Source organism: Gekko japonicus, unplaced genomic scaffold, assembly GCF_001447785.1.
Source record: "Gekko japonicus isolate JY-2015 unplaced genomic scaffold, Gekko_japonicus_V1.1 scaffold3494, whole genome shotgun sequence".
NCBI lineage: Eukaryota > Metazoa > Chordata > Lepidosauria > Squamata > Gekkonidae > Gekko > Gekko japonicus.
The window spans coordinates 94,566-108,025 of NW_015167641.1; the positions used below are offsets into that span (position 1 = coordinate 94,566).

The following is a 13,460-nucleotide window of genomic DNA, read 5'->3' on the forward strand; positions in this document are numbered from 1 at the left end:
TCGCTGCTGTTTATTATCAGTAGCTCTGTATTTTATGGCTCAATTAATTTTCATTTTTTGTTTTCAGTAGTGTTGTGTTTTCATAGAGTGCTTTTAAATAAAAGGTAAAGGTTCCCTCGACTCTAGGGTTGCGGTGCTCATCTCCGTTTCCAAGCCGAAGAGCCAGCGCTGTCCGAAGACGTTTCCGTGGTCATGTGGCCGGCATGACTAGACACCAAGGCGCACGGAACGCTGTTCCCTTCCCACCGAAGTGGTCCCTATTTATCTACTTGCAATTTCTTGCTTTCGAACTGCTAGGTTAGGCAGGAGCTGGAACTAGAGACGGGAGCTCACTCCGTCATGCGGCACCCGGGTCTCGAACTGCTGAACTACCGACCTTCCACAGCCTGCAGTTCAGCGTCTTAACCACTTGAGCCACCGCAGCTCCTCTAAAAAAAAAAGTGTGAGCCGGAGGCGAACAAACTGTGAGCTAGCTCACACCGACTCAGCTTAGAGGGAACACTGGTCACAGTTGACTTATGGCGACCCCGGGTGGGGTTTTCAAAGCAAGAGACGTCCAGCGGTGGTTTGCCGTGGCCTGCCTCCGCGACCCTGGTATTCCTTGGTAGTCTCCCACCCATATACTGACCCAGCCTGACCAGACTGGCAACCAGCAGGACAGGGGGCTGGGTGGCCAGATCCAGGTCGGGAAACTCCTGGAGATTTGGGTCTAGAGTCTGGGGAGGGCAGGGAGCTCTCTGGGGTACAAGAAGACAGAGCCCACCCTCCAAAACATCCATTTTCTCCAGGGGAAGAGATCTATGCGGTCTGGAGAGGAACTGTAATTCCGGGGGATCCCCAGGTCCCACCTGGAGGCTGGCATCCCTAGGTAGGGATCACTTTGACACAGGACAGGTGAATGTGGGGCTGTGTTTGCAGACCCTGTCAGGACGAGACAAGACATCCATGGCTGAGGCTGTCATGGGCCAGTGTTCCCTCTAAGCTGAGTCAGTGTGAGCTACAGTTTTTTAGCCTCCGGCTCACACATCTTCGTCTCAGCTCAGGCAGTGACGGCTCCGGAGCAAACTAATTTATGCAGTGGTCAGATCGCTCACTCACAACTTCAGTGCCAGCAGCTCACAAACTAGAATTTTTGCTCACAAAACTCCACAGCTTAGAGGGAGCATTGGCCATGGCACTCACGCTCGGTTGCCGTGGCCGTTTTACTGTCTTGCGGGTGGAGTTGCAACAGAGAGGCCTGTGGGTGTGGCAAGCCCCCCCCTCTACTCAGTCAGCTGTTCCAGCCCTCCTCTTGAAGCAGAGCCAGTCTTTCCAAGTTCCACCTGGGATGCTATCTCACTTAGGCTCATACCATGTTGGGGGCACTAAGACCTTGGAGTGGACGTGGACTGACTATTCACCCCTTGCCATGGATTCCAGTGCATTAAAGTATGCAGGGGTCATTTTGTAGAAGAAGAGGTGCAGGTGCTCATTAGCATAACTTATTTGCATATGCCACACCCCCTGACATCACCGAAAGTGTCAGAAGGCAACCCCCACCGCTCAGGCTCCACTGGACTGTTTTGGATTGCAAGCTATTGGGGGGGGGGGAAACGGCTGGGAGCAGGGGGTGGGGCTTGTTGCACGTGCCCGCCCCCTGGGCTCTTTACTGCCGGAGCTCCGCTCCTGTGCGCTCCTGCCGGAAATGACCCCTGAAAGTATGTGTTCTGGCCCACTTTGTCTCTGCTGCTTGGTTTCTGCTACGTGGCCAGACCTCCCCCCCCCCGCCCCACAACTTCCCCATCCGATCTGCCACTCCCCCTGTGGGCTCCCCGAGGGAATGCCTTAAGAGAGAGGGGGGGCTCGCTCACCCTGCAGGCTTCTGTGTGAAGGGTGGTCTGGGTGAACGAGCTGCCTCATCACGTTGGCTGTGGCATGAGGCTGGATCGGGGAGGGGGTTGTCCCGGATTCCATTCCCCACGTGTTACAGGTTAGCTAGGTGGGTGGCCTTGGGCCAGATGCACACTCTCAGCCTGACCGACCTCATGGGGTGGTTGTGAGCATGGAGTGGAGAAGAGGGGAATGATGCAACCTACCTGGAGCGGGGGGGGGGAGGTCGGTAATGGAGTGAGCGCATGGATGAGACTCCTAACCGTGTGTCTGCTCCAGGATGGGGTTCCTCTGGCACCCAAGGGGGAAGGCATCTGTGCAAGGAGCACGGGGGGGAGGGGCACTGGGTCATGGGGGGGTTTCTCAAAGTATTCATGGGGGGAGTCTTGCCCATAGAACATGCTGGCATGCAGGGCAAAATGACTGCTCGCCTGTCATTGGCAGGGGTCTCTGTCGGGGGGCGGGGGGGAAGGATGGCGGTCTCCTGAGCTGCCCTTCCCGACCCCCCCAACTGTCCACGTGCAAGGGCATCTGCCCTGGGACTAGCCACTCCCATTGACCTGACGTGTCTCTCCCCTCATGCCTCAACAGTTCGCCGCAAGGGCCAAATTACACTGCAGCAGCGGAATTGCCATAGGGCCTCAGGAGCAGCCAGCTACTCTTTCACACACACACCCTCCACTGCAGCGTAACTTGGCCCTTAGGGAGCCAACCAGTGGTGGCAAGGCTGCACGGTGGCTGGCCGCTGCGATGCGGGCACAGCTCAGGATTGTTCTGCCCAATGTGATCGACAAACATGACGGTGTTTTTCTTTTGTCTCGACGTAAAAACTGTATGAATTCATGAGGGTCCGTTTGAAATGATCTAGAGCTGGCTTCTACCCAGTCCCGGATGCAAGCCGCCTCGCCTCATGGCTCCGCTGTCCGCCGAGTTTCCAGCGAGAGCGAAAGGAAATTACCAGAGCAAGGACACTTCTGGGCCTTTCTTCCCTCTGCGGGGTTGGTGGTAAGTGAGGAGCATCGAAAGAGGGAAGTGTGGTTCTCGTGGCACAGATGGGAGGTGTGTCTTGGACAGACCCGCCGCCAGGATTTTTTAAAGTCAGGGGGCATTTAAATGTCTTAGGGGGCACTGGCTGATTGAATTAAAGGTAATTTAGTGAAAGAAAGTGGGGTGCAGGAACCCTGAGCTGTGCTGGTCTCCACTTCGGCCACCAGCAAGTTGGAGTCTCCCTCCTGCCGCCACTGCAGGCATCTAGCCTGCGTCCCTCCCCAGAGGCCCTTGACTGGAGCTGCCCCTCCCATGGGGAGAAGGCTGTGACGCCCAGGGCTGGATGGGAAGTTTGGGGGGGCTTGCCAGGAAGTCAGGGGGCCTAGCTCCGAGATGCCCCACTGTAGCTGCAGGCCTGGTCTTGGGCCTGAGACAGCTGCCAAGAGGAAGAAAGGCCTTGAGGGCCTCAAGGAGTCGTTAACCGGACTGAAGTCTTTCTTCCTAATTCTGCGCCGAGTGCCAAATTAGTGACTATAAGATGAAGCTCTGAGACGTTCCCACCAATTTCACATGCAACAACAGATAGTTGGAAATGCAAAAAGAGGGATAGAAGGGTGGACCTCAAACATATTTAATTTAATAGTATTGTATACTATTTCCTAATCTGATGTTTATTTGGGTGAACGTGTATAGACCATCACACCAGATAGTTAACAGCGGACAGTACAATACTGTACCGGCACCCTCTCCTTTCTGATTGGTTGCTTTGCCAAACCGTTTATTAACAGATGTAAAGGAAAAAAAGAGACCGAGAGGCTGGCCGGTTTGTAACTGTTATTCTGTCCTGTTTCGGCTCCTTCTGCTAACAAATTAGTCTGTGATGTACTGAGATCTTATTCCAGCCTGACCCGAGGATTCTGGGTAAAATCATTCACTTTGATCAAGCCATCTGGTCCAATGCTGTGAAGAGAACATAAAAATACGTATCTGCTCAGTCATCAGAACTTGATCTAAACATTTTGAACATCTCTCATACCTAACTATAACAACATCTTGTACCTTCCCAAATATCGTTCATGGTCCCAACCACTTAGAAATTAAATTATAGTTGTATAGACCTTTTAAAAGGAGGGTGGACCACTGAGTAATATTTGAAAAACTGTTTTTGGTTAGGTTTTATAATCTCACGATTTAGCACTGCAATGCAAGTCAATGCCAAAAGATGGCAGCAGTTACATATATCCTGAATAGAGGCCTGCTTTGCACATTACATTTGTCATACCCTGATCCAAAGGAGATAGTATAACTGAGATTTTGAAACAAATACACAGCTAAACAATTCTTGCCACCAGCAGTCCCTGCAAGTAACTCCATGTTGTGACATGAGAAAGTTGCAGAGAGCTCACCAAAGCTGAGAGAACATCTTCCTAACAAGGGGGGAAGCTGATAAATTGTAAAGGAATGTACCTTAGCTAAGTGAGCAGGTACCTCAGGTCTTTCCCATTTAACTAAATGGGACATAAAATTGCTTTATTTTTTACTGCATTGGACCCATCAGATTAATATGCTCTGAGGAGAAAAATAAAAATATTGTAATGAGCATGGAAAAAATATTTTACTTTTCCATTCTAAGCAACTGAATCAAAAATCTAAGAGACAGCATCAAATGTTTAGATGCATGTTAAATTAAACACTGGGATTTTGCCATGACAGTCTAGTGAATTTTGCATGAACAGTCTCATAAATGGGTTGCTTATGGGATTTGGCTATATCTACCTCCTTTACTATCTCAAGACTCTGAGTACTTTTCCTAATATAATCTTCCTAGGAGGTTAGCTGCTATTGTGTAAATAGAATTACTCACATCTCTTGCTCAATGTAATTCAACATTCGGCTGACATGAGATGCTGAAATCTCCCCATCAACTTCGGCAATGTAAGTGTAGAGAAACTGGAAAGTACTGAAAGGAATGCGTGCAGGTCCACTGTCATTTTCATTGGACAAAACCTCGCAAATTATCTTCAGAGTTTTTGCAATAGTCTATTAAAAAAAAGAGTATCAAGTTTGGCCTTTAAAAAAAGAGCAACTAGTTAGTATGGGTTGGATCCAAAGGACTGCAGGAACTGACTTGTAGAATGGACCTTTTCTGCCACGTCTTCCTTGTAGCTCACCGTGTTCCCCCCCAAAGGGATTCCTGGGGGTTGTGGGACTCTCAAGAACATTGAGAGGTACAGTATGGGTTCTGCACTGTGAAGAGAGAAATGGCAAAACTCTCACCCCACTCCTCTTGCAAAAGCAGAAGAACCCTTCGGCTTGTGAAAAATATGTTTGGATCCAACCCCATATTTCTAGAAATGTGAACAGCTAAAGTCATGGATTAAAAAAACAAAAAACAGTAATAGTACAGATCTGGTCATGCTACTTGCAAGGAGCAAATGAGATCATTGTTTTGTGACTGGGCTGGGGTTTGAAACTGAATCTTCATAAAAACTGATTTCCCACATTGTAGGGTAGATATTCCACGATGAGTATCAGCAGGGTTCTTTTTGTAGAAAAAGCCCAGCAGGAACTCATTAGCATAATAGACCACACCCAACAGCAGAAACTCATTAGCATATTAGGCCATACCCATGACAGCACGGCTCATTAGCACATTAGGCCGCACCCCCATGTTACCTGAAGTGTGGTTATCCAGCCACACCTACCTTTTGCTTGTTATTCTGTTTACCTTGTTTGTTGTCAAAACCCAGGGCTTTTTTGTAGCAGGAACTCCTTTGCATGTTAGGCCACACACCCCTAATGTAGCCAATCCTAATGAGTTTCTGCTATTGGGTGTGGCCTATTATGCTAATGAGTTCCTGCTGGGTGTGGCCAACTCGGGAGCCAGCCGGAACGCCGTTCGTGTGCGTTCCTGCCCCAAAATAGCCCTGAGTATCACTTTAGTTGAAATGGCAAGGCAGATATGCAGCTTAATTATAATCACCTTTAATAATGTGTTGAAAATGAAGCCTAGTGGCTGCAGTGCAGTTAATTGAGTTTGAATCCATTGATTTAAGTGGGCTTAAGCACACCTAAATATGTACTGCATTGTGACAAAAAATAAATAAATCAGGTTTTATAAAGAATATATATGGCTCCACACAGGCTCAACAGACATGGGGATGGGAGTTTTGTACTTCCCAGGTGCACACAGAACGGATTTTGATCAGGACCAATGTTCCCTCTAAGCTGTTGAGTCTTGTGAGCAAAAATTCCACTTTGTGAGCTACCGGCATTAAAGTTGTGAGCAAGTGATTTGGCTGCTGCAGGAAAACGTAACATATACTGATGGGTTGCAACTTAAGTTTCCCCTATTGGGCAGATAGTGGCACCCGAGGCCAAGTTCAGATTGGGAAAACAACACAGAGGACGCATGAGTTAGGCCTGGCTTGGCTCATTCCAGGGAATCACTACTCCCTCCCTGTTTCCTTTGGCTTAATAGAAGTTGTAATTGGTTCTCAGCCTGTGCAAGCAATATAAAACATTTTAAAATCCTGTAAAATTTTGATCAGCAGACGTACGAATACTGTATTAAGACTACATTAGAGAAGCCTTGTAAATTAAAAAAAAAAAAGGTGAATGTGATGGGGAAAATTCCTCTACTCCCAAGAATTCAGACCCGGTGGTAGGATGGGGATAATTCCTCTACTCCCAAGAATTCAGACCCGGTGGTAGAATGGGGATAGTCAGTGGGAGGGAGACAAAGGTTAAGAAGGAGAAATCATATAGAATTTTGTTGCTCCAGTAAATATGTAGGGATCAAGAAACTACAAAGCTTATTGTGAAAAGTCTGACACCCAATCTGGAAGTTATGTATGACTGAGTATATATGTACATGAAAGGGAATCCTCCCTTCCCCACAAATCTAAATCTATTAGCTCCGTCTGCTTTTCATTTTTATTTATTTTTTGCTCACCTGAAGTCAAAATCTTCTGTGAAATCAGAATTATCTCCACAGCAGCTAACTGTAATGTTACAAATACAAGATTATGACTTCAGATGAGGAATAAACTGCAGGAACAGGCGGATTCACAAACACAAGCATGCCAGGTTCACAAAAGCTGCCTCTAGTAAAATAGTCTGAGGAGTGTGGTAGAGAGGAAGAGAATACAATACTTCCATAAGTCACGGCTGTTCTAAGCATAGAACCAGTATAGCAGCCTTAGGGCCTCTTTCACGCGATGTAACCTGACACCACCCTGATTTGCATAGCCCAATCTTGTGACATCTCAGAAGCTTAGGAGGGTCTTCCCTAGTTAGTATTTGGATGGGAGGCTACCAGAGAACACCAGGGTTGTTGCACAGAGGTGTGCAATGGCAAGCTACCTCTGAACATCTCTTTCCTTGAAAACTACGGGGTCACCACAAGTCCGCTGTGACTTGATGGCAAAAAAGGGCATCCCGTGTAACCAGCTACTGCCTGTGCTGGACCAAGCATACAGTAAATGTAGTGGTTTCACTTAATGGAAAAGCTTGCTAATAACAAACAACTAATTCTGATACATGTGGTTTAGTTAAAACAAGAGGGGAACCCACAATGACTTTCAGGGGGCATCTTATTTTCCCCCCAACTATTTCCTCTTTCTTTCCCTTCCCTGAAAGCCCCTCAAACATCTCCTCTTTTCCTGTTTCCTTCTCTCCTTCCTACCCACCCAACAGCCAGCCTACCTTTCTCTTCTCATCAATCTTCAAGTGTTCTTCCTTCCCTCCACTGGGACCTTCTCCCCAGGAAAACGCTGGCCAAATTATGTGGTGCTGGACGCTGGGCCCAGCTGCATGGTGGGGACTTGCTAGGGGTACCACACCTTCCCTTGTATCCTGCTCTCCACACTATTTCCTCTTTTCCTCCTCCTGGCAGCCATCATATCCTTGTTTTTCTCCACTTCCTCTTTGTCTTCTCACCCACCAACCAGACAACTTTTTAAGGTGCCCCCCATGTTTAGCTATATTATATTATTTACTTAATTTATACCCTGCATTATTTCTCAGTGGGGACCCCAAAGCAGTTTACATCATTCTCCTATCTGCCATTGTATCCTCACAACAACTCTGAGGTAGGTTAAGCCGGCAGTTTGTAACTGGCCCCAAGGCCACCTAGTGAGCATCATGGCAGAGTGATATTCGAATCTAGGTCTCCCAGACCCTAGTCTGAAACCATAACTACCATACCACACAGGCTTTTGAGGACTGGCACCTTCTGAACCATAGCAAACAGCTGAGCCTTGGTGAGCCAAGGTAGTTGGATGGTAGCAAGTCGCCCAGTTGTTGATGGATCTGACCAATACTCCCTCTAGGCTGTGGAGTCTTGTGAGCAAAAATTCTACTTTGTGAGCTACTGGCATTAAAGTTGTGAGCAAACGATTTGGCTACTGCATAAATTAGTTTGCTCAGGAGCCAACTTTCCTGAGCTTAGATGAAAATGTGTGAGCCAAAGGCTATAAAATTGTGAGCTAGCTCACACTAACTCAGTTTAGAGGGAACACTGGCTCTGACCCCACTTAATCCTTCTTGAAAAGCCAGAACATCCCTGGAAAGTCTCCTCCCCATATCTTTTACTGACAGAAACCAAGCCTTGAAGGCTGGCAATACTACTGTGGTTACTGAGCAACAGCCACTAAGACAGCATTCATTTCTTAAAGCTGCGGGTGCACCTTTTTTGTTATTTGTGTTTTCCTATGATGGCCTTTAGGGTTCAACAGTTCCCTTAGAACTTCCAATGTGCTGTTCCTTTTAAATTCACAATGTTTGTGATGAATTGCCTTCTTTAGGAATCTATACTCACTATCAAACCAACTATTAGGTCTTTTGACTTCTTGAATGCCCAAGCGTGGCTTTATATATAGATGTTCAAAAATATTAAATGGCATATAGAAGAGTAATGAAATGGTTCTTTAAACTCAAAAGGAGTTTTTTCTCCCTTTCCAGAAATTCATGGGAATCAAGCAGCTTAATTGCTGTCTCCTCTGCAGTAGAAGACCATCGAATATGGTGGGTAAATGCCTGCTTATCAGTTGGATGGAACAAGTGCTTAGAGAGCAAGTGACTATCCACAGGGATGCAGAAGCTAAGAGAAATTAGGAGTTGGCCCCCCCTATATATTCTTCCATGTTAACTTTCTCAACTAAACTGAAATAATCTGCCACAATAATAATCCATCAAACTGTCCCCTTTATGACCAAAAAAAGTAAAATCACCTTTTCCATCGATTTCTTTTTGTCCATTTAAGCTAACCAACCCTCTTTGCATGGAAAAAATCAAACAGTTTGTGACTTGCAGCATTTACTGCCTTATCTTTTGAAAATCTATTGTACAAATAAAGGAAAATAGTTTCTTCTGGCTCACACACTCATCATCTTAACCAATTCTGGTATTGAGGTCACTTCTTATAAGGATCAGATAACTGGGGTACTGATGGAAAGGGGACAAGAGGTCAATGCATGTCGGTTTTGAGTTGGAGGAATATAGGTTGATGTTACTATAAAGGAGAAATCAATTAATTGTATCAAAACAGCCAAGATAAAATCGGATGGGGCAACTACTTCCAATCCAAAGATATTAATGGCAGATGATATGAGGCAGGTTAAATCACCTCTTGGCCTCCCCCTTTCTCCCATTTTGGGCCTCCTTAGAGAAAGCAATATATCTTTCTTGTGAAGTTACTCTGGAGAGTCCTTTTTCCCCCTCATGGATCACTATCTTGTCGTGGCGAGGGGTCTTGCATGGTTCGATGAGGCTCTGGGCTATGCTGTGGAGGGCCACCCAAGATGGACAGGCCAGAGCAGAGAACTCAGACCAAGCGTGATCCCCTGGAGAAGGAAATGGCAACCAACTCCAGTATTTTTGCCAGCAAAACCTCATGGACAGTATCAAAAGGCTAAAAGATATGACGCCGGAAGATGAGCCCCTCAGGTCGGAAGGTGTCCAATATGCTACTGGGGAAGAGCAGAGGGCAAGTACAAGTAACCCCAGAAAGAGTGAAGCGGCTGGGCCAAAGCCGAAAGGACGCTCAGTTGTGGATGTGTCTGATGGTGAAAGGAAAGTCCAATGCTGCAAAGAACAATACTACATAGGAACCTGGAATGTAAGATCTATGAATCAAGGTAAGCTTGACGTGGTCAAAAATGAGATGGCAAGACTGAACATCGATATCCTAGGAATCAGTGAACTAAAGTGGACAGGAATGGGCGAATTTAACTCAGAAGACCATTATATCTACTACTGTGGCCAGGAATCTCGTAGAAAAAATGGTGTGGCCTTTATAGTCAACAAGAGAGTGCAAAAGGCAGTACTGGGATACAATCTCAAAAATGACAGAATGATTTCTGTCCGATTCCAAGGCAAACCATTCAACATCACAGTAATCCAAGTCTATGCCCCAACCACTGATGCAGAAGAGGCTGAAGTGGACCGGTTCTATGAAGACCTACAACACCTCATAGAACTAACACCAAAAAATGATGTCCTCATCATCATAGGGGACTGGAATGCTAAAGTAGGAAGTCAAAAGGTAACCGGAATAACAGACAAGTTTGGCCTTGGAAAGCAAAATGAAGCAGGGCAAAGGTTAACAGAGTTTTGTCAAGAGAACACACTGGTCATAGCGAACACCCTTTTCCAACAACCTAAGAGGCGACTCTACACATGGACATCACCAGATGGGCAACACCGAAATCAGATTGACTATATAATTTGCAGTCAAAGATGGAGAAGCTCTATCCAGTCAGTAAAAACAAGACCTGGAGCTGACTGTGGTTCAGATCATGAGCTACTCATTGCAAAATTCAGACTTAAACTGAAGAAAATCGGGAAAACCATGAGGCCATTCAGGTTTGACCTAGATCACATCCCTGATGAATATACAGTAGAGGTGAAGAATAGATTCAAGGGTCTGGATTTGATAGATAGAGTGCCTGAAGAACTATGGACAGAGGTTCGTGACATCGTACAGGAGGCAGCAATCACCACCATACCAAAGAAAAAGAAATGCAAGAAAGCAAAATGGCTTTCTGATGAGGCTTTACAAATAGCAGAGGAAAGAAGGAAAGCGAAAGGCAAAGGCGAAAAGGAAAGATTTACCCAACTGAACGCAGATTTCCAGAGAACAGCAAGGAGAGATAAGGAGGCCTTCCTGAATGAACAGTGCAAAGTAATAGAAGAAAACAATAGAATGGGAAGGACTAGAGATCTCTTCAAGAAAATTGGAGAAATCAAGGGAGCGTTCCATGCAAAGCTGGCCATGATAAAGGACAAAAACGGTAGGGACCTAACAGAAGCAGAAGAGATTAGGAAAAGATGGCAAGAATACACAGAAGAACTATACAAGAAAGACCTCAATGTCCTTGACAAACACGACGGTATAATCACTGACCTTGAGCCAGACATCCTGGAATGTGAAGTTAAATGGGCCTTAGAAAGCATTACTAACAACAAAGCTAGTGGAGGTGATGGTATTCCAGCTGAGCTATTCAAAGTCTTAGAAGATGATGCTGTTAAAGTGCTGCACTCCATTTGCCAGCAAATTTGGAAAACGCAACAGTGGCCACAGGATTGGAAAAGATCAGTATACATTCCAATCCCAAAGAAGGGCAACGCCAAGGAATGTTCAAACTATCGCACAATTGCACTCATATCACACGCTAGCAAGGTCATGCTCAAGATCCTACAAGCTAGGCTTCAACAGTACGTGGATAGAGAACTACCAGAAGTACAAGCTGGGTTTCGAAGAGGTAGAGGAACGAGAGATCATATTGCCAACATTCGCTGGATTATGGAGAAAGCAAGAGAGTACCAGAAAAATATCTACTTCTGCTTCATTGACTATGCTAAAGCCTTTGACTGTGTGGATCACAACAAACTATGGCAGGTCCTTAAAGAGATGGGAGTACCAGACCACCTCACATGTCTCTTGAGAAACCTGTATAAGGGCCAAGAAGCGACAGTTAGAACCGGATACGGAACAACTGATTGGTTCAGCATAGGAAAAGGAGTACGACAAGGATGTATACTGTCACCTTGCTTATTTAATATATATGCAGAGTACATCATGCGAAATGCTGGCCTGGATGAATCACAAGCGGGAATTAAGATTGCTGGGGAAAAGATCAACAACCTCAGATATGCAGATGATACCACTCTAATGGCTGAAAGTGAAAAGGATCTAAAGAGCCTCTTGCTCAGAGTAAAAGAGGAGAGCGCAAAAGTGGGCTTGAAGCTCAACATCAAAAAAACTAAGATCATGGCATCCGGCCCCATCACTCCTTGGCAAATAGAAGGGGAAGTCGTGGAAGTAGTGACAGACTTCACGTTCCTGGGATCCCAGATCACCGCAGACTGTGACTGCAGCCATGAAATTAAAAGACGCCTGCTCCTTGGGAGGAAAGCGATGGCGAACCTAAACAGCATGATAAAAAGTAGAGACATCACCCTGCCAACAAAAGTCCGCATGGTCAAAGCAATGGTATTCCCAGTAGTCATGTATGGCTGCGAGAGCTGGACTATAAGGAAGGCCGAGCGCCGAAGAATAGATTCTTTTGAACTATGGTGCTGGAGAAGACTCTTGAGAGTCCCTTGGACTGCAAGAAGAACAAATCAGTCAATCCTCAAAGAAATCAACCCTGACTGTTCCCTGGAAGGCCAGATAATGAAACTGAAGCTCAAATACTTTGGCCACCAAATGAGAAGGGAGCACTCACTGGAGAAGACCCTGATGCTGGGAAAGATTGAAGGTCAAAGAAGATGGGGACGGCAAAGGATGAGATGGTTAGACAGTGTCATAGATGCAACGAACATGAAATTGAGCAAACTTCAGAGGACGGCGGAAGACAGGAGGGCCTGGCATGATCTTGTCCATGGGGTCGCGAAGGGTCGGACTCGACTGCGACTGAACAACAACAAATTTCCTTTTTATATAATTTAGTGGAACTGGTTATAGGCTAAATAGTGTTATGTCTGTGCAATAAATGTTAAAGTAATACAAGATCTTGCCATACGTTTTGCTTTGGAAACACTCTACTAAATATTAAATTACTGATACAATTTTAGTATAATTCTGAAATCTTCCAATTACTGTAAAAAGGATAGAAAACTATCCATTTTATAAGCTTAAAGAAGCACTATGCTCTGTACTTGGTGGAACTGTACAGTACAAGTATGTGGAAGTGTGCATAAGCATTCATTTTGCTCTTAAATCTAAGTATGAGGGCAATATGACTCACTGCAGACCACCTGCCAAATATAGCAACCCTCCAAGGTATAGGGAATCCAAGGAAGAAAATAAGACCTTCAGGGAAGAAGAAGCCAGTTTGGGCCTGCAACTCAAGTAGAGAGTGTAGCCACTCAACTATTAGGTAGAGCAGTGAGGCCATTTTCAAAGAGAGACTGGTGTCTTGGGAAAGGTTTGTACGTAAAAAGCAGGCGTCATTTCCTGCAGGAGCGCACAGGAGCAGAGCTCCAGCAATAAAGAGCCCAGGGGGCGGGCACATGCAACAAGCCCCACCCCCTGCTCCCAGCAGCCCTCAGTCAGAGCAAGAAGCAGCCAGGTAAGTTGGAGAGCTCCCCCCGGCCCC

General features: G+C 46.0%; 2 protein-coding genes across 2 annotated transcripts in view; both read right to left on the bottom strand.

Moving 5' to 3' along the window:
• The window catches only part of CCDC14 (coiled-coil domain containing 14), a 31,133-nt gene extending 28,466 nt beyond the window's left edge, over positions 1 to 2,667 (bottom strand). The window contains exon 1 of the mRNA XM_015414073.1: positions 2,545 to 2,667. Within this exon, the coding sequence (XP_015269559.1) occupies positions 2,545 to 2,667 (123 nt within the window). The remainder of the gene's footprint in view (positions 1 to 2,544) is intronic.
• A 1,082-nt stretch (positions 2,668 to 3,749) lies between these two features.
• ROPN1 (rhophilin associated tail protein 1) overlaps positions 3,750 to 13,460 on the bottom strand; it is a 22,720-nt gene continuing 13,009 nt past the window's right edge. The window contains exons 4-5 of the mRNA XM_015414074.1: positions 4,721 to 4,896; positions 3,750 to 3,816 (exon numbers count right to left, since the gene is read on the bottom strand). Of these exons, the coding sequence (XP_015269560.1) occupies positions 3,750 to 3,816; positions 4,721 to 4,896 (243 nt within the window). The remainder of the gene's footprint in view (positions 3,817 to 4,720; positions 4,897 to 13,460) is intronic.